This window comes from Lepidochelys kempii, chromosome 2 (assembly GCF_965140285.1).
Source record: "Lepidochelys kempii isolate rLepKem1 chromosome 2, rLepKem1.hap1, whole genome shotgun sequence".
NCBI lineage: Eukaryota > Metazoa > Chordata > Testudines > Cheloniidae > Lepidochelys > Lepidochelys kempii.
In genome coordinates, this window is record NC_136381.1 from 39,758,088 (window position 1) to 39,779,998 (window position 21,911).

The window sequence follows — 21,911 nt, forward strand, 5'->3', positions numbered from 1 at the left end:
GCCTCTCCCCTGACCCCTCCTGCACACCTCATCCCCAGCCAGAGCCATCATCCCCCCCAAACCCCAACCCCCTGCACTAGCCCTGACCCCCCTCCCCCACCACATGAATTTTGTTATGTGCACCAATATGAAGATGATGTGTCACACATAACCTCCATATTGGTGCACATTACAAAACTCATTCTGCACATGGACATAAAAAATTAGAGGGAACATTGCTGGGGTATGAAAAAATACCCCCACGGACGACAAAAGTTTTAGCAACAAAAAGCGCCAGTGTGGACAGAGCTTTGTTGCAGGGAACCATGTTCCCGTCGACGAAGTTACTGCCCCTCATTGGGGAAGATTTTATTTTGTTGCCAGGAGAACTCTCTCCTGGCGATAAAGAGCGGCCACAAGACGCATTATGAAGATAGCCTTAGAATTAAGAAATAACAAAGACAGAAAAAAATACATGAAAACCAAGAAGAGAATGGAATCTGAAAAAAGTTCCTCAAAGAGAACGGGAGGGCGGGAGCAGGATGAACTTAGGAAAAAAATAGAGTAAAAAAAATAGCTTGTGGGAAAACACATTTATGAGAAAAATACAAAAAGAAAAAGTACAGTGAAGAATAACTGGAAGTGAAGGAAGAGAATAAGGCTGACATATTGATAAATTAACTCTTCATTTTAGCTTGCTCCAAAAATCTCATGCATTTTATATTTATTTCCTTTTAGCATCAATTTTACAGTTTTTGTGCTTTAAAAAAATTAAAAATAATATCGAATACCAAAGTGCTAAGCAGGATGAATTAAACAGACACCATTCTAAACCCTCAGCTAAACCACTCCAACCCCAGCCTTGTCAACCCATCAACCCTCTTCTTCCCCAAATGGCTGTGAAAAACGGAGGGCTTTGCAGTATGCCTGCAACGTTAACAAATATGGGCTTTGGTGAACCAAAAAGTGTTGCAAGTTCCAAAGTTGAAAACCTTCAGAAAGAATGGCATGACAGCAACCCATTCTTGTCTGAACTGAGGGGTCAGACTTAACATCAGTGCCCACAGGAACTGTGACAACATTGTAGAGAGAACTGATCTTTCAAGTAATCAAACCATTTAGGGCTCTTATAGGTTAACAACAATACTTTCAACTGTGCACAGAAACTTAATAGCAGCCAGTGCGAAGCACTAGGTAGTGGTATAAACTGCTCTCTGCATGACACATTGTTTAATAAATACCTTTTCCAAATATTTGCGTATATCATCATTGCAATATATCTACGATAGGTATCAACAGGAGACACACAAATCTGGCAGTTTGTTTTAATGCATCTTCTGACATTTGGGGGCAATTTTTTAAAGTGACATTTTTGTGCCTTATTTTATTGTGGACACAATTAATTATGGCTGAAAACAAGAGCATTTAGCTGTCTGACTACTTGATTTCTTGCACAACTCGGACAGTTGGACTCGCTCATTGTCCTCCACAGTGACACTAGTCAAGAAAATTACATGTGCTCCCATGAGTGTAAGAACTGCTGTTGTGGCTGGCCATTGCAAAGTGGGACTTAGAGGGATGGAGTTTCTACCACAGGGTAAGATACAATCTAACTCTGAACAGTTCTGCATCCATTAAAGCAGTGGTTCTCAACCATGGGTACGTGTACCTCTGAGGGTACGCAGAAATCTTCCAGGGAGTACATCAACTCATTTAGATACTTGCCTAATTTTACAACAGGCTACATAAAAAGCACTAGCAAAGTCAGTATAAATTAACATTTCATATAGACAACTTATTTATACTGCTCTATACACTGAAATATAAGAACAATATGTATATCCCAAAGTATTTATTTTATATTTATATGGCAAAAATGAGAAAGTAAGCAATTTTTCAGTAATAGTGAGCTGTGACACTTTTGTACTTTTATGTGTGATTTTGTGAGCAAGTAGTTTTAAAAGTGAGAAGTAATTTGGGGGTACATGAGACAAATCAGAGTCCTGAAAGGGGTCCAGAAGTCTGGAAAGGTTGAGAGCCACTGCACTAAAGCTTGATGTGGAGCTCAAGAATTGAAAGAGTGAAGGTCTGCAAAGGCAACCGCATGAAGAAATCTAATTTTATTTCATTTAAAAATAATATGTTTAAATCCGTAGAAATTTGTTGCTTTGAATTAAAAACATTAGAAACTGCAGTGAGAGATCATACTCTCATTCCTCATGCAGTTTCAATTTTCATTTTGGATTTCCAGCACCCAGCATGGTATTGTTAAAGATGTTTATGCATTAATTTTCTGCTCTGCTTCCAGATCTACAGAAAGATCAAGCCAGAATCAGCAACGCTGAACTATTTTCCCACACCTCCTCATGCCAAGTCCTAAAATATACAATTTAATTCTTTCACCAATTGTTGCAAATTGACCAAAATACTGAGTTTATTTTCTTAGCAGAATTTATCTTTGTTCATCAGGAAGAACCAAACATAAGAGGCCTTCATCCTTGGCCTGCCTTAGAGCTCAGGGATGATCACAGTTTTGGCCACACTACTGCTATGCCTTATCAAAATAACTTGTGCGTTCTTGTTCAATCACAGAGCTTCCCCAAGGACTAAACACTTCTACCACTGTTTGTACTTAAGTAAACAGAAACAAGTGGCCTGTTGTAGTATGCACTACCTTTGCTCTCGCTGTTCCAATGCAGGGTGGTAAAAATGATTAACTGTTTCTAAGCCCCAGTACTTAAGCCTCTCACTCAAGTTTTTCCTCTGCCACCACCCAGATTGAAATTCAGGAAGCTAGATAGCTTTACCCGCACAGGAGTGCATTGCTCCCTATCAATTTGTCAGCATGAAATGAATTACTCACAGTTTAAAGTATAAATAATCTGTGGATTTTATAAACAAATACTTCTTTTGCTGTTTAATATAAACAATTTGTAGAGTGTACTTTTTTCAAATTCATTTATAGTAAGCCCACTGCACTTGAAAGAAGCCTTTAAAAACAATCATTTGGCCCCACCAGAATAGTGTAATGCTTTAACTGTAAAATGTATAAAGTTAAAAAATTCATACCGATGGCATGGGGTATTTTTGTTTGACAATCGTCAAAGTTTTAAATGTAAATTGTAGGGACATATAAACAAAACATACACTGTAATTTCAAAATGGTCCCAAAAGATTGCAATAATATAAATATGTAAATGAAATGTTATACCATAGTGAATTTCAATGACAATCTCCAATCATGTAACTAAAATATCTGAAATTAAAAAACCCACATCCAAAGTCAAACCAGTAGAAATAAATACTGTGGTGTAATGAGTCTACCTATATTGTTGTTGTTGTTAGTTTGCAGCACTGAGTATAAAAATTGCAGCTACTTAGCTTTGGGGAGCTAAATTTGACAATGGTGGTTCACATGACCCACTTTCATATATTATCCTCTCAATTCTTTTCTTTAAAAAAATTCTAGCGTCACAAAATTCTAAGCATTTTGATCTGTAAATTTTATCAAAAGTTGAACAGAAAATAATAAAGTTAAGTATATGTTGTGGGATTTTCAAAAGCACCCAGCATGAACCTATCTTTGCTCCCACTGACATCACTTTCCATTGACTTCATTGGGAGCAGAGCTAGGCCCATGCTGAGTGCTTTTGAAAATCCCACCCTTAAAAACCAAAATGTGTATATCTAGAAGTTTTATATTAAGTACTAGTAAGTATGAAAAGTTAAATGTTCCACCTTAAGGAAAGAGATAAATTGTAGTGATAAAAGTATTTCCCAAATTTTTGGTAAAATGAAATGGTCAAATGTTGACACTAAACTGGGAGGAGAGGTAGATACGCTGGAGGGTAGGGATAGGATACAGAGGGACCTAGACAAATTAGAGGACTGGGCCAAAAGGAATCTGATGAGGTTCAACAAGGACAAATGCAGAGTCCTACACTTAGGATGGAAGAATCCCATGCACCGCTACAGACTAGGGACCGAATGGCTCGGCAGCAGTTCTGCAGAAAAGGACCTAGGGGTTACAGTGGACAAGAAGTTGGATATGAGTCAACAGTGTGCCCTTGTTGCCAAGAGGGCCAACGGCATTTTGGGATGTATATGTAGGGGCATTGCCAGCAGATCGAGGGACGTGATCGTTCCTCTCTATTCGACATTGGTGAGGCCTCGTCTGGAGTACTGTGTCCAGTTTTGGGCCCCACACTACAAGAAGGATGAGGAAAAATTGGAAAGAGTCCAGCGGAGGGCAACAAAAATGATTAGGGGACTGGATCACATGACTTATGAGAAGAGGCTGAGGGAACTGGGATTGTTTAGTCTGCGGAAGAGAAGAATGAGGGGGGATTTGATAGCTGCTTTCAACTACCTGAAAGGGGGGTCCAAAGAGGATGGATCTAGACTGTTCTCAGTGGTAGCTGATGACAGAACAAGGAGTAATGGTCTCAAGTTGCAGTGGGGGAGGTTTAGGTTGGATATTAGGAAAAACTTTTTCACTAGGGGGGTGGTGAAACACTGGAATGCATTACCTAGGGAGGTGGTGGAATCTCCTTCCTTAGAAGTTTTTAAGGTCAGGCTTGACAAAGCCCTGGCTGGGATGATTTAGTTGGGGATTGGTCCTGCTTTGAGCAGGGGGTTGGACTAGATGACCTCCTGAAGTCCCTTCCAACTCTGATATTCTATGATTCTATGAAATGTTGTTCAAAATAAGGTTTTTAATAACTTGTAGCCCTGCCAAGTGTCATGCGTATACAGTAATAGTGCTCAGGGATCAAGCAGAATGTTTCCTGCAATTAATTCTCCTGGCCACCGGGCGCCAACATTGACAGGAGGGAGACTCTCTGTCCTGCGCTCTCAATGCACCCCCTGCTGGAATCCAGGCAGTGTGGAAAATAAGGGGAATCAGCTTGACTCAAATCTAGGGAGCGAGGAGCAGAATAGTGTTCCCAGGCATCCGATTTTCAACCAGAACACCTGGTCAAAAAGGGATTCTGGCGGCTCCAGTCACCACTGACCAGGCCAATAAAAATCCAGTCAGCGGCACAGTGTGGCTAAGGTGGGTCCCCTGCCTTCCCTGGCTCTGTGCAACTCTTGGAAGCAAGTGGCATGTCCCTGCGGCCCCTAGGGAAGCCTCTGCCCCAGGTCAGAACCCAGTCCCGCATCCTAACTCCCTCTTAGACCTCCCACCCCACCTGCACCCAAACTCCTAGCCCCAGGTCGGAACACCCTTCCAGACCCCGCACCCCAAATCCCCTCCCAACACCCTGCCCCAGCCCAGTGAGGGTGGGGGAGAGTGAGCGACGGAGGAAAGGGGGATGGAGTGAGTGGAGGCAGGGTCTCAGAGAAGGGGCAGGGCAGGGGCCTCAGTGAAGGGTCCAGGGCAGGGGGCAGGGAAAGGGTGTTCAGTTTTGTGCAATTAGAAAGTTGGCAACCCTGGACCAGAAGTGGAGAGAGGCTGTTCGTTGCTTCCTCAACAATCTCCCAAAGGCTCTCTCTCACTGCTTCTATGAGATGCATATAATACGTTTCTGTCTCCCTCCCACCCTGAAATACACACACACACTGAGACAACCTGAAGGGGAAGCACTGTCACACGTGGGGCTGTGAAATAGGGGACAGCTACGGACTTGCAAAAAGTACAAAAGTAATTTAGATTTCAGTAGACACCTAGAAAGTGATTAGCAAGGACTAACTGCAACATGTGTGTAACAGTTAATGCAAGGTTTTAAAATGCTAGTTTTGGTTCCAGTAGGCATGCTACTGCAATTCAGTCCATACAGACAGATCTTTCCAGAGTTCTTAAGATGACTACAATAAGCTGTATATACAATAACCCATCTTTGGTTAAACCATGAAGGGATTGCACCCTTACACAGGGCTTAGAGGAAAAGCCTAGCCAGTCAGAACTGCCTTGGTTTTAGGGGCTGGGCAGTTGAAAGGTGGAGCTGACAACTGTGCCTCAAAGAGTGTCAGACATAAGAAGCTCAGATCTTGTATATACAGGCTTTATTGTTGGTTATTTGGTGTGTGTATGTGTGTGGGGGGAGGGTTGTGTAGCAGTATAACTACACAGCTACAAACCCCCATTGTCAATGCACTGCATTGTTGCTTCTACAGTGGTGATTTGCAGTGGTTTAACTCCACTGGTGCAAATAAACCCTGTCTAGACGGGGCATAAAGCTTTCAGGAGGATGGGGGTAATCCTTGATGCTTGCAGCTTCATACCAAGTGGAGGGAAGGGGACTGGAGTCAGGAGATTTTCTCTTTTCTCCTCAGTCCCATTCCCCTCAATTCAAGGGAGGACCAGAACTCCGTGGCCACTGTACCCATAGGGAAATTTTATTTGTATGTTTGTTTTAATTAATCCACCCTGCTGAAAAAGGGATCTATGAGAGATTAATTGCCCCCAAGGAGGAAAATGGCCTTGAGTTGTTTTGGGAGATGTTTGTTGTTTACTTGCTTCCCACATTTGATTTTAAAGGGTTGACAATCCCTTCCTCAAAGGGTGGGACAGCAACTCTGTTACTATGACATCAACCCTTTATGGCACTCTGACTTTTGCAAATGCTCCGCCAATACACTATAATTTCTGAAACAACCAATGACAACTGCACAACAGAATTACTTTATAATTTTATTTTTCCTCTGTCAGTTATAGCCTATTAGAAACTTGAGAATATGGTTTATTTTCTTTTTATTGTGTCATACTCTATTTGGCCAACACTGATTTTTCCCCCTGTGAAATAACACTATGGCCTCCCTTTCCTTTACAACTCTCCCGGTGCACCTGCAATGTCAATGATGTCAAGAGGAAAGTATGTAGGTCCAGGAATAGTTGGGGAGCCAGAGAGGGGGGCGGTAAGCTGCTTCCTGCACAGCAGTCCACATGGTTTCAGTCTGTCATTCAGTAGCTAATTTCATTTTAAAATCTCAGAAATTAAGTGAGGAAATTAAAAGAAAAATAAGTAGAATCATGAAGACTGCCCACCAGATCATAACAATTTTAAGCAACGTAAAATCCGGGCGTTAAATAGTTGTGACTATTTACCATTAATGGACAAGGGCTTGTTAATACTATGCTTGATACGCTTGACCGTTTTTGCATCATCAAGACCTAGTTGGATGACATAACAGGCCCTATGCTAGTTCAGATTGTTCCTGCTGGTAACTTGGTACAAAACAAGCCTAGAGAGAGGACGGATGACCATGCTTTTTACATCAGTCCTCAGATTCAAGAAAGGGACGGATCAAAAAGAGGTTCTTTGGGACGCAACTACATGGTAAGGGAGTCCTGGGAACCAAGACCAATGTGGGTATCCTAGAGGCATATGGATCACACCTAGTGGTGACTGGCTTTCTCCCAGAACCTGATATTGCCATCTCAAAGACTCATGAAGGACTTCCATATCCATACAGATGACACTACTAATGTTAGACCAGAATCTCATGGCTATATATTTTTCTAATATGAATTCTCCATACTTACTCACACAGCCAGACTCTTTAAGCTTACTTTTCAGTTTGGTTGTTGAGATGGGGGAGAGGGGGTGTGCAAGCAGATACTTTCCTATTACCTTTACCTACCACCCCCCTTTGAGCTGAGGTTAGAGCCCTTCCAGGAGGGTTCCATACCATACTGAACTGTCCTTAAAGGCTAATTTATTTTTAGAATGCTATCTTGGCTTGTGGGAGCAAGCCACTGGACCAGGATTCTCACAAGATAGTTCAACCATTTACTTTCCAAATGCACTGGCTCCTACAAGCCTCTGTCCTCTGCACCACCCTCAGCCTCCTGGTCTATTTTAGGGCAAAATCTGACTCCTCCTGTCACACAAATAGGCTACCCCTAAATCTTATTGCTTCTTTCTGTACAATGTTTTAAATTTTCCTTTCTTTTCCAGTGGCGAAAACACTTGGGGACATGCTTATCTCCAACTTTGACTGCTGCCTCCTCTCTGACCTCCCTAATACTTATGTTGTTCCCACCTAATTCACTAAAAACGTAGCAGTCAATATGCTTTACCTTGTCTGTTGATCAGACAGCATTAGTTCTCTGTTTAAGTCATTCTGCAGGCTTCCTCCTGCTAATTCTATCAAATTTAATCTTCTCATCCTTCAAGTTCCTACCCAACAAAGCTTCACCCTATATCTCAGGCTTCATCTTCTACCATTTTCCCCCTCACTCCCTTCATTCCACAATGCCACCAGCCTAAATGCCCTTTCATTTTGTCCCATTCATGTCTTTGAGCCTTCTTCCATGTTGCCCCATGTGCATGGAATAGAATCTAATCCCAATTGCTTAGGCAACTGGACTTGAATTTAGGGCATATGCACTGTATACTCATCTCTGCCAGTAACATGCTGCATGGTCCCAGACAGGTTATTTTTTCTGACTGTGCCTCTCTTTTCCCTCTCATCCTTTGATTGCACGTTTAGATGGTAAACTCCTTACAGCAAGGCCTATCTTTAACAACGTGTCTGCACAGTCTCTAGCACAATTATATTTTTTTTTGTAAAGTGCTTTGAGATCCTTGTTTGGAAAGTACTGTATAAATTAAGTATTCTATTATGAATCACTGTCAGTAAGCTAGGATTAAAATTACAGGATTGAATGTAATACACTGCCATTCTGACACATACATTTAAATTTATTTTAACATACTATAGATATACTTTTGCTTTGCTGGTAATTCACAGGTTAGATTTAGTTTACAGCTATAATATCCTCATGATCTCTCAGAATTAGAATTTCAGAGGTATGCAAAAGCAAAACTTTTTACTTCACACAACCTGCAACTTTATCGAAATACAAGCATTAAAATCATCGTTCTGTGTGATGATGCAATGCACATTCGAAAGGAGGACAGAAACTGCGTAGTTTGCCTGATGCTTCAGTGATGCTGTAATAAGCTTTTAACTGAGAAATCAAACACTGAGCACAAATACTGGCTCTAAGTACTGTACTGAATAGCTGACTGAGATGATGTGCTTAATCTCAGAAAGGAAAATTATTGACTGCATTTTCTGGTATCATCCTTTGTTAGCTAACTCACCATGCTACACTTAGGTTCAGGTCAAGACATAAATCTTGTTTGGCTAGAGCTTGACATTTTCTTGAGAGCAGGAGAAAAAAACTGAAATGAAATAAATGATTCAACAAAATTTTCAAGGGGAAAGGATACAGTACCTTCACTTGGATCCATCATACCACAACCACCTTAGCCACAAATTGATTTTAAAAATTACTAAATCAGTTTCACGTAATTGTCTGGGTATAGCAAGTATTCCACATTCTTACATACTGCTGTTAATATAAAGAAAAGAGGGTGCAAACATTATAGTTATTTATAATGGCGGTGGGGTTATTGTTTTTAACAGCAAGGGATTTAATGTCAGTAGCTGATGAACTGATATTGTAGCCATTGTAGCCATAATGTTTTGTCACTGTTATTGTTCATCTTAACTTTTGTACCCTGTCTACATTTTACATGGTAGAGCATACATAACAAACTAACGTATCAATAAAAATGAAACCCAGGCAACTCCAGTAACCTAAGGCAAATATTGCAGTGGAACTAGATTAACAAGAGGAATTCCAACTCCATCCTTTTAATGACAGTAATCTCGCTGATTCTATGTGAAATGGATGTGAAAAAGTGGGCAGTGCCAGTCACCACCTCCAATTCCTCCCAGTCGCCAACTACCCTAAAATTAACACGCTGACAATTTGTATAGGGTTAAAGCAATTTTGGTCACAACTTTATTCAACCGAACTCCAGAATTCAAACTAACTGGCTAACCCTGTTCCCACAAATTTGTCATAAGGGCCTGCTCTACGAACAGCCAAGCTTATCGAAAAAATGGGAAACTGTCTCTCCAGAACTGTACTTCGCATACTCATGTCTGTGGAAAGAACCAGGTACTTCATACATGCAGCACGGCACAGGATTATCCTTATCCCATGTTTACCACTATCTCTTTGACCCATCAATATACCCATGAGCTGGGTTTATAGCAGGTCAGCTAATTATATAACCAGCTGACCTTAACAACCACATTGATGCAAAGTCACAACTCCCATGACTTTCCAAGTGCATAGCCTTCACTTGCCATGAGAATTATTATACCAGCTCAGTGACAACTGTCTGAAAGGCATCACATTCATAAAATAGACTCAGCAGATTCACCCATGAAGGTGAAAAACCTGCTTTGATTCAGCCAGTATGGTGGGGAAGAAAATTCTTCTCCATGCCCAAATATGGCTATCAGTACAACCTGTGCAAGAGACTTAGACCAGGCAGCAAACTAAAGACAAAAATTCACCTGGCCCTAGCCTCAGCAAAAACATCTTGGCCACCCACCATCACCTTTATAATTCTGCACCTGAAAAACTCCTTCATATTCTGTTTTAAAAAACACCTAAATATAATTTTCTTACGCTTATAGTTAGGGCCCTACCAAATTCACGGCCATGAAAAACGCATCACAGACCATGAAATCAGGTCTCCCCCCATGAAATCTAGTCTTTTGTGTACATTTATCGTATCCTCTACAGATTTCATGGGGGAGACCAGTGTTTCTCAAATTCGGGGTCCTGACCCTTAAGGTAGTTGCGGGGGGCAGGTCACAAGGTTATTTGGGTGGGTGGGTGGGGGGGCTGTGGTATTGCAACCCTTACTTCTGCGCTGCCTTCAGAGCTGGGTGGCCAAAGAGCGGTGGCTGTTGGCTGGGCACCCAGCTCTGAAGACAGTGCCCCACCAGCAGCAGTACAGAAGTAAGCATGCCAATACCATACCATGCCACCCTTTATTTCTGTGCTGCTGCTTTCAGAGCTGGGTGGCCAAAGAGGGGAGGCTGCTGACTGAGGGCCCAGCTCTGCAGGCATCAGTGCAGAAGTAAAGATGGCAATACCATACCAGGCCATCCTTACTTCTGTGCTGCTGCTCTGCCTTCGGCGTGGGGCTCCTTGCCAGCAGCCGCCACTCTCCAACTACCCAGCTCTGAAGGCAGCGCCACCGCCAGCAGCTGCACAGAAGTAGGAGTAGCAGTACCACAACCCCCCCTACAATAACCTTGCGACTCCCCAACAACTCCTTATTGTATCAGGACCCCTACAATTACAACACCGTGAAATTTCAAATTTAAATATCTGAAATGGTGACATTTACTATTTTTAAAATCCTAACCAAAAGAGACTGTGAATTTGGTAGAGGCCTACTTATAGTTTAAAAGAATCAAGATTCATCTAATGGCAGTGAGCTTGTTATATAATTAATATGGCAGCAATATTGTAACCATTTTCCTTCCTTCCTCCTCCTGGTTTTCCCAAATTTAGAGTATTACATGTTTAGAGGATTATAATCATAACTACAGTATATAGGAATACTGTTACTCTTATTTTATCTCTGTGATTCTTAATTGGTCACTTGCCACACTTTGCAGATTGTCCTTCATAGGATTTTTTTTTCCAGAAACACTTACCTCTGTAGTGGTTCCAAAGTCAGCAGATGGGCTATATGTGCTGGTATCTGGTGGAGCTGTCCCAATACTACTTTTAATTGGAGAGGTAGGAGGAGCAGGCCCTGTCATGGATTCCGCGTAAACAGAAGATTGATACAGCATACCTCTCTTTTGAATCTTATTCCAGACTTTGCTTATGATGTCAGCCAGTTCATACAGAAGCTGTACCTAAAGAAGAAAAAATAGATGGAGTTCTTCATAATTAGGTGTAGGAAAATCCATCACACCATCAAAATCCTCCAGCGAGATTTAAACTACATATCAGAGCTCAATTTTTACAATGCATAACATCCTAATAAGAGACTATACTGCTATAAAATGAATTAACAACAATTACAACATAGTGGTTTCACTCTGAAAGCACTGCTTGTCTAAACATATACTAGAAAATCAAACTACAATACATAGTTCATAAAAATATAAGTCATAAATCTGGTCTTGTAAAATTTTCATTAGTAAAAGTTTTAGCAATAAAAAAACCCTATCAATCTAACTTCTGGATTATCTCACACAGAGAGATACTGACTGCCCTTTTAGTTGATTCTTATGAAAAGGCAAACTCACAAGAAAAAAGGAATATGAATGTTATAAAGTATAAACAATGTAAGAGAGACTCCTTTTTAACAATACTAAAATGATGATTCCATGCTACACATGAAACTGTTCTATATACGCAGAAAGAACATCCACTATCCAACTCAATAGCCTCCTGGGATATGTCATTCCAATATTCAGAAAACATACTGTTTAACTTGCACATTGTTTGACTCAGTTCTTAGATATTTACACAAGCTTTCGTAAATAAGCATTAATCATGACATTTGTATGACAACATATTGCCATATACTATATAAAACAAGTCCAGAGAATACTGCAAACAATACATAAGCAGATCCACAGCTGGATACCATACCCAGCTGCCATTATAAAAAATTCTTATATTTATAAGAAATTTCAGCCTCAGGACACATCCAGGCTACGAAGCTGGCTTCTTATGTGGGCAGAACAGATGCAGGAAAACATTGTTGTCAATCTATATTTGATATAAAACAGTACTTGATTTTCTGCGTGTGAATGTGTGATGAAGTCTCAAAGATTAAGCTACAGTTACTTCTTAAGAGGTGAAGTGATAGAGTTTTATAAAAAGCTTCTTAATTCATTTGGATTTTTCTTTTGAAGATTCAAGACTTACAATGAGCAGGTCATATAACTTTTTGACACACAGTTTTTTGTTAACAGTAGATGAATTGCATTCATGTCTCCCTACATTAAGAGTAATAATCAAACAATGATATTTTTTCTATCTATAGCAGAAATTTATTTTCGTAAAGTTTATCCTTGATATTCTGTGATACTTATTTAATTATTACTTTAATTACTGTAACTAACCACAATCATTAAACAGTTTTATTTAAAAACTATTACATTCAGATTTTCATACTTGTTTCCACATAATTGAAAATAACACACTTCAGACTGATTAAGTTGTTATTATTAACTGGGGCTGACTCTACACTAGCAAAAGAAACAACAAAACTTTCCAATTTTAAAAATGAATGATCTGATAACATGAGTGATAGTTTAATCATTTCTGGGAGTTTAGTGGGATACTTAGACAGGCCCAAACAGTACATTCTTGGAAACTGCCCCCCAAAAATTTAAAAAATGGTTGTTCAAGAGAATAGTGGATAGTTTAAAGAACTGGTGCCCTACGAAAGCAGGATTTCTGACAATTTCAGTACCCCATTGCTCATAAGAAAGGCAGAAGCAGAGAGTGTGAAGGGATGGGTGTCATTGCCATGTGCATGTCCACCATCACAAATAATCCAGTGAAGAAATTTGTTACCAGAGTGTCCCAGAGCTGAGAAGTTGGAAACAGAGTTTCAACTTTCACTAAGGCTAAGCATTCTTTCCCATATTAAGAGGATATTATATTAACTGGAGCTGGTTGGTGTAAGTATATAAAACTATCTCAGCAGGTGACATCTATGTCAGCAGTCAGAGACTGGGTCACAATGAACAAAATTGCTAAAATTAGGGACCAGAAGGAAATACGTCTTTCAGATTAAAAAGAAAATCTCAGTTCTGTTAGGTGAGGGAAAATATTTTTCAAGAATATATATATGAAAATAGAAAAAATACTCAACTTTCATGCAAAAAAGAGACATAACCCCAAAGTTATATTAGAATCCAACTCTGTAGAGAGCATGGTGAAGCTGCATTTTAATTTGCTGATATTTTGAAATACAGTTTATTACATTTCAGTGGCTTCTGTTTCTTAAAAAGGAAGTGATTTCTATTTACCTTGCTGGTGGCAACTTTTGCAAGGGAACTGTTTGACCATTCCCACATATTGTTAATAATTAAAGAAGGGCCAACATCAGTGTGAAGTCTCCTTTTGTTCCTAGTATTGGCAACACTTTTTAAACTTTGAGGTAGATATATAATTATCATTAGGTTCAGTAATCTCTTCAAAATTAGAAACAAATTGATGATTAACGAAGAGTAACTGCTAGCGGTTGTTGAGCTAATCCGTTTCTTTCTCAAAAATAAATCAAAACACATAACTCCACTCAGAATTAATTAATTATGCATGATATGGAAATTCAACAGATTGCAGGTATTTCATGTTTTTAGAATAATTTGTTAGCACAAAGTTGAAAACAAAATGAAAAAAGTAAGAGTCAAACCCTGATGACATTATTCATGGAAAACTCCAATTGGTTTCAAGGGAATAAGAATATCAGAATTTAGCCTCAAATCAATACATAGTAATTCAATAGTAAAACACTTAGTCCTTAGAAATCTAACAAATTCAGTAAGTATATGATAATTTAAGGCTGCCATGCACAGACAAAATATAGTCTGCCATTCTAAAGAATCAGGTTTCTTGGTTATCCTACTGTGAATTTATAGGTATCAGATGCTGTTTATGTAATTTTATTTTCCATCTTCTATTCTTGAACATCTGGTAAAAAAAATTCAAAATCTGATGTTTATGACTTTTGCTTAAATAAAGCCGGGAAAGCGGGCAACCCCCAAGGCCCTTCACTAAACACAAATAAATTGTTAGTCCCTTTTGGTTTCATTTTGTATAGCATTTAAAATTATTAGTAAGTGAATGAATAACATCATAGGTTATAGAAGCACTGTCCATGACAGCAGGATTTAATGATCAGATTTTCCATTATACATATTTATTTTCAAGATCTGATTAACTCCACTTTAAGTATTACTTGTGGAGTAAAACTTAGCAACTAAAGGTTTAAGACCCAGGCTATGTCTACACTTGGAGCTAGGGGTGTGATTCCTAGCTCACGCAGACATACTTATGCTAGCTCTCATTGAGCTCATGCATTAAAAATAGTACAGTCACAGTAGCACAGGCAGCTGTGAACAGTTGCACGGGCTAGCCATCTCAAGTACAAACCTGCCTGGACTCCATGGGAATCACACCCCCAACTCCAAGTGTAGATGCAGCATAAAAATAAATATTTTCACCCATTTTGAAAAGCAATCACTTTGACAATATTTTGGTTTCAGGGCTACAGACACTAGTGCTGCGTTTTGAGTTGTTTTCTGCAACCCTATGACTCAAAACCAGATTAATTTATTTAAACTGACACAATAACACACTAATGGAATCAAGATAAGTGATTAGATCAGGGGTGGGCAAACTGCGGCCCGTGGGCTGCATTCGGCCCATCAGGCCTTTTAATTCGGCCCTCGAGCTCCAGCTGGGGAGCGGGGTTGGGAGTTTGCCACGCGGCTCCTACACATGGGGCAGCCAGGTTTCTCTCCGCATTCTGCCCCCACCCCAAGCATCACTTCCCACAGCTCCCACTGGCCGGGAACTGTGGCCAAAGGGAACTGCAAGGACGGTGCCTGCGGACAGGGCAGCACACAGAGCCGCCTGGCCGGTGCTGCGCCTCTGTGTTGGAGTCATAGGGGGGCATGCCGCTGCTTCCGGGAGCTGCAGGGGTGGCATCAGCAGATGGGACAGCACGCAGAGCCACCTGGTTGCACCTCCACATAGGAGCTGGAGGAGGGACATGCCGCTGCTTCCGGGAGCTGTTTGAGATAAGTGCTGCCAGAAGCCTGCACCCCTGAATCCCCCCTGTCCCCAGCCCCCCTACCCCAGCACCCTCCTGCACCCCAAACCCTTCATCCCCAGCCCCACCCCAGAGCCCGCAACCCCTCCCACCAATTTCGTGAGCATTCATAGCCTGCCATACAATTTTTATATCCAGATGTGCCCCACAGGCCAAAAAGTTTGCTTACCCCTGGATTAGAGCCTCTGAAAGTTTAGGAAAAAGGAATTAGAAGTGACCAGATTATTTGCTTTAAAAAAAGTTGTTTTAGGATATTGAGTGCATGGCATGGCAACAAAATTAAGAAATTAACACTACAGTGGCTTTTGTGAATAGTTTATGACCTATAAGGTCTACAGTCTGAAGGTCAGAGCAGCATGAAAGCCTGAGCCACAATCACCATCATGTGAGTGGGTATAATACTGTTTAAGTCAGTATTATGAAGATGAATATGGAATAAGGCAGACTCCAAAGGATGTAAAATTGTGCAATATTATTCCATACAAAAATATGTAAAAATATTGTTAAGGTTGCAAAGTGAAGCTCTCAAAAGTCTTGAAATGCCAAAATTAAAGTTGTCTGCACTTCATTATTCTGCCTCTTTCTGAATATGCCTTTACAGCATCATATTCATTGTGCAGCCTGGATGGACCTTGTTCAATTATGGTTGCTGTTCAATGTTTAATTTTTATCCTTATTGCTCAGTGTGTGATCCCCTGCCAATTTCATCACACATCATCCAACCTACACACTTTGAACCCTAGTCTCATCCATTGCATAAAGTGGAGGGCATGTAGTGAATGAGGCAGAGTCTATAATGTGGGCTTGGAGAATGTGCAGTGAATGGGGTAGGGGACCACATATTGAGGATTAAATAAATAAATAAATTCAGAACATTTGCCTTGCACACCGACCATCATCCAATATGTGCACTAAATGAAGCAATGGGGAAAAAAGAGCATTTGATTAAAGCGCACGTTGTTATGCATGTGCACAAGTGACAATGTACAGATTACCCCAGCAACCACAACTTTATCATTTCCAGACTTAGGCCCTGATCCGGCAAATCTTTATATATATGAGAGTAAGTGTTTATGAGATGGGGACTTATAAAAAATGGGTACCTACCTTATACAGTAACTGGAGTTCTTCATAATGAGTGGTCCCTGTGTGTATTCCACTCAAGGTGTATATGCAACTGTGGCGCCTGAGACCAAAATATTTTTGTTAGCAGTGTCCCTACTCCTTGTGCTCCAAGCTGAGGATTTAAGGGCAGTGCAGACAACCACTCTCCAGTTCCTCTTCTACCAGGAATATTCTAAGGATAAGGATCCAAAGCTCAAGGGAAGGAGAGGTGATGGTGGAATACACATAAGGTATGTTGACACTGCGGTTCGGAGCAAGCCTCCCATCTTGAGTAAACAGACTCATGCTAGTGGGGTTTAACCTAGTACGCTAAAAATAGCAGTGTGGACATTGCATCACTGATAGAGGCTCAGGCTAGCTACCCAAGATTGGATCTAGGGGGTAGGCTGGGCTTGAGCTCAGACAGCGAGCCTGAGCCTCTGATGGTACAGCAACATCCACACACCTATTTTTAGTGAACTAGCACAAGCCCCACTAATGTCTCCCCTGACTGGGAGGTTCACCCCAGCTGCAGCATAGACACACCCATAGGGACCACACATCCCGAAGAACTCCAGTTACTGTACAAGGTAGTAATCATTCTTTCTTTCTTTCTCAAGTCGTGGTTGCTACATGTATTTCACTCAAGATGACTCAAAAGCAGTATTCACTAAGAAGGAGGGTGCAAGCAACTTGGCTGTACCCTCCGACTGAAGAAATACTTTGCCAAAGGGGGCCCCTGCTGTTGAAGCTGGCACCAAGGCATAATGTCTCACAAAGCTAACATTGCTGCCCTACATATCTTGAGAACAGGGACATGTTGTAGGAAAGCTACAGAGGCTGCCTGAACCCTAGTGAAATGTACCGTCCCATCATGTGGGGGAGGATTGCAGTCTATTTATAGCAAAGCAAGATGTAGCCCAAAATCCATGTAGAAAGTCTCCATGAGGAGACAGCTTCTCCTCCCATACATTCAGCCAAGGAGACAAATATTTTAGGGGATTTCCTGATGAACGTTGTTCTCTCTAGGTAGGAAGCTCAGGCTCATCGGACATCCAAAGTGTGGAGCTTCATGGTTTTCTTTCTGACATGTGGCTTTGGGTATAAGACAGGTAAAGAGGATGACATGGTTTAGGTGGAACTCTGAGCTCACCTTTGGAACAAACTTGGGATGTAATCGTAAGGAAAACGTTATCCTTATAGAAGACTGTATATAGAGGGTCTGTCATAAGGGCTCCCAGTTCTTCCACTCTCCTCGTTGAGATAATTGTGACAAGAAAGGCAATTTTCATGGATAGATGACTGAAAGCATATATGAGGACAAAGATTCAAAAGGGGGATTTGTTAATGCAAATAGAACTAGATTGCCATCCCATACTGGGGCTGGTTTCAGTACTGGAGAAATGGCTCTGAAAAGGCCTTTAAATAACTATATGGAGACCAGATGGGTGACGATTCCATAGTTGTTCACCGGGGTTCAAAGGCAGTAATAGCTTCTAAGTGTACCGAAAGAAGCTGAACAACAATCCAAACATTTTCAGAGAAAGGAAATAGTCCAACATAGTTGGGATCTCCCCAAACCCTCTGGGGATCACTGATGATGCTGACACCATGTGGAAAATTTCTTTCATTTTGCTGTATAGCATTTGGTCACAGAGTACCTTGGGATATGTGCTCATCTAGGTGGGCTCCCCCAACCTAACAGAGAGGCATCTGTAATCAACTTTTGGTGGGTGGAGGAGAGATGAACAGAATCCCTACATATATTGTCTCCATATTTTTCCAGTAGGTGAGTGAGGCTAGTATCCTGTTGGGGAGCAAAATCAACTTGTTTAGACTGTGTCTGTCTGGGACAGAGGCTATCTGTAACCAAGCCTGAAGACATTGAAGATAAAGTTTCCCACAAGGTCTCTCATATGTACATGAAAAAATGTGGCTTAGGAGGGTGAGATAGGATCTCACTATTGTTTGGGGGCTCCCGCAGCATTGATATGATGAGCATCATCATAGCCTGGAACCAGTCATGAAATAGGTATGTCCTGGCAGTATCTGAGTGCAGAGTTGTTCCAATAGAGTCTATAGTCTGTATGGGGTTATAGTGGATTTTTCTGCACTTACTCAGGGTCCTAATTATTGTAAAAGGCCAAGTAAGGATAGAGTTGCTACCTGAACTTCCTAGCATGACTTCCCTGTGAGCAACCAGTTGTCCTGGTAAGGGAACACTAATATGTCCTCATGACACAGGTGCAGAAACTCTCCTGATAATACCTTCATGAACTCTCTCAGGTTATGTCTGCACTGCAATTAAAAACCTGCAGTGTAGACTTCCAGGCTCAGGCTGGATCCTAAACTCTAGGACCCTGTGAGGTGGTTCTAGATAAGTGGCAGGAACTGTCTGCAAGCCTCATATACTCTCCCAACCTCGCAGGATCCTAGTTTTGGTAAGGCAGTGGTTCTCAGTACCAGCGATTCCTTCTCCAGGTCGATCGGTACCATCAGTGCTGGAGGCATCCAATTACTTCTTTCCCTCACTAGTACCAAGGACAGTCCCAGTACTGCTACTTCAGTAGATAGCAGCCTCTGAACCTTTTTGGTTTTCAGTGCTGAGGGATGAGTACTCAACTCCTGACACACCCGTACTGGAATGCATAGCCTTACTTGACTGAGTGGGTCAGGGAAAAAGTCCTTTTCTTTGAGGATTTAGAAGTGGGTTTCTCACATATGTTGTTGTGGAGGTGTTCATTCTTATCCTCTTCGTGTTTCCCATTTTCTGTTAGAGTTCTTAACTCTGCTTACAGGGGTCCTGGAGCCGGAGACAACCGTGTTCAAAAGGGCACAGGCTGGGGTTGGACTCTTGTCTCATCAAGCAATCCATCAGGAATATTTGAAGTCTGAACTCACAGGATTGATGAGTTTGGCTACTGAAAGTCTCACAGATGCTACAGTTGGAGGGAATATGTGGTTTTCTGAGGCAACAGACATATATGTCAGGGCTGTAACTGGCCATGAGGGTCCAAAGACAAAGGACCCAGTTCTTGAAACCTGGGGCTGTGGGCATGCTAGGTACCCAGTACCCAGAGATGGAGGTCACCCACGAAGCTCTGTAAGAGGCTTAGCTAAAACTAAAACTAAGCTAACAAAGTTCTATTTGCAACTATTTAAAACTAATAAAACAAAGAACACCAAGTAAAGCTACAGACACTAGAGAAGTTCCACCTCAGACCGCAGGTGGAAGAAAGGAACAGGAGAGGTGGTCAGTTCCCACCATGCCTTATACTCTTGACTGGGAGTATGGACAGTAGGGTGCATTTGCAAAGCAATGCACATTGTAAACAAAACATTTTCCAGTCTCAGGTGCATGGGGCACATGCACTCCATGAATGGAACACACACAGAGGCACCCACTTGAAGAACCACCTTTGGCAAAACAAAAAAGCAAAAAAATCTGCAGGAGTAAAAAGAATGCAGGCAGAAGTCCAGTAGTAGAGAGGAGGCTATCTAGTTTATTGCAATGAATGCAGCATGTAAAATTACCTGCCTTGTGGGGAGGTAGCTTATGCGTGCATTAGGCACAAGCAACTCATGGCCCTCAAAGGCCGAGTACGGGCTCTTGAGACTAGAGTGGCTGAACTGGAGGAACCAAGGGATACAAAGAGGTACACTAGATGAGACTTTTCGGGACACAGTAAAGTGGCCCCACCTCCAGTCTGACAGCCTCTGTGCTGTCAAGGAGGATGAAAGTTTCAGGGAAGGAGAACATCAAATTGGAGTGGAGGGAAACGATCCCACAGTTGAGACCCTCCTTTCAGATGATTTGATGGTATCCTCTCACATTGAGGATACCCCTCTGGGGGGAAGGAATCCCAGTTGTTAGGAAGAGAATGTTAATAGTAATGGAGGATTTATTAGAAATACAGATAACTGGTTTGTGATGATTGGGAGAATCGCATGATGAATTGCCAACCAGATGCAAAGATTGCGGATCTTCGAAGATATCTGAACAGACATGTGCAGTGCTGGGTAGGAGCCAATGGTTGTGGAACAGACAGGTACCAACAACATAGGGAAAATTGGAGGAGAGGTACTGGAGGCCAAATTTAAGCTGTGAGGTAATAGATTGATGTCCGAGACCTCCATGGTAGCATTCTCTGAAATGCTTGCGATTCCACACACAGGGCCAGCTAGAACTGCAGGGTCTCAATGGATGGATGATACAATGGTGTCGGGAGGAGCGTTTTAGGTTTATTAGGAACTGGGGATCCTTTTAGGAAAAGAGGAGCCTATGCTGGAATGATGGGCTCCACCTAAACCAAGACTGCTGGCATGTAAAATTGAAAAGGATTGTAGAGAAGTTTTTAAACTATGGGCTGGAGAAAGCTGACAGGTGCAGAGGAGCATATGGTTTGGTCAGAGGCAATCCTTAGGGGAAGATCTACTAATGAACTATTAACGGGGTTTCTCTATATCCTAGTGAAGAGGAGAGGATAGAAGTAGATAAAGTACAGCTAGGAGCTGAAGAGAAACAGTGCAACGAAAAAGAGTCCCATTCAATTACATCACATGAAGGCAGACAAGTAAATATTGACAAATTTCATAAGTGTATGCATACAAATGAAAGAAGTCTAAATACTAAGCCCTGGTCTACACTACGAGTTTAGGTCGAATTTAGCAGCGTTAGATCGATTTAACCCTGCACCTGTCCACATGACGAAGCCATTTTTGTCAATTTAAAGGGCTCTTAAAATTGATTTCGGTATTCCTCCCCCATGAGGGGATTAGCGCTGAAATTGACATCACCAGGTCGAATTTGGGGTAGTGTGGACACAATTTGATGGGTATTGGCCTCTGGGAGCTATACCAGAGTGTTCCATTGTGACTGCTCTGGACAGCACTTTCAACTTAGATGCACTAGCCAGGTAAAGCACCAGGAACTTTTGAATTTCATTTCCTGTTTGGCCAGCGTGGCGTGACCATGCAGAGCTCATCAGCAGAGTGACCATGCAGTCCCAGAATCACAAAAGAGCTCCAGCATGGACCGAACGGGAGGTACTGGATCTGATCGCTGTATGGGGAGACGTATCCATGTTATCAGAACTCCGTTCCAAAGACAAAATGCCAAAATATTTGAAAAAAATCTCCAAGGGAATGAAGGACAGAGGCTATAACAGGGACCAGCAGCAGTGCCGCATGAAAATT

General features: G+C 41.6%; 1 protein-coding gene across 10 annotated transcripts in view; it reads right to left on the bottom strand.

The window, feature by feature from the left end:
- VPS13B (vacuolar protein sorting 13 homolog B) overlaps window positions 1-21,911 on the bottom strand; it is a 922,277-nt gene that overhangs the window by 354,570 nt on the left and 545,796 nt on the right. For all 10 annotated transcript variants that reach the window (XM_073330465.2, XM_073330462.2, XM_073330464.2 and 7 more), the window contains exon 25: window positions 11,461-11,667. In XM_073330465.2, the coding sequence (XP_073186566.2) occupies window positions 11,461-11,667 (207 nt within the window). The remainder of the gene's footprint in view (window positions 1-11,460; window positions 11,668-21,911) is intronic.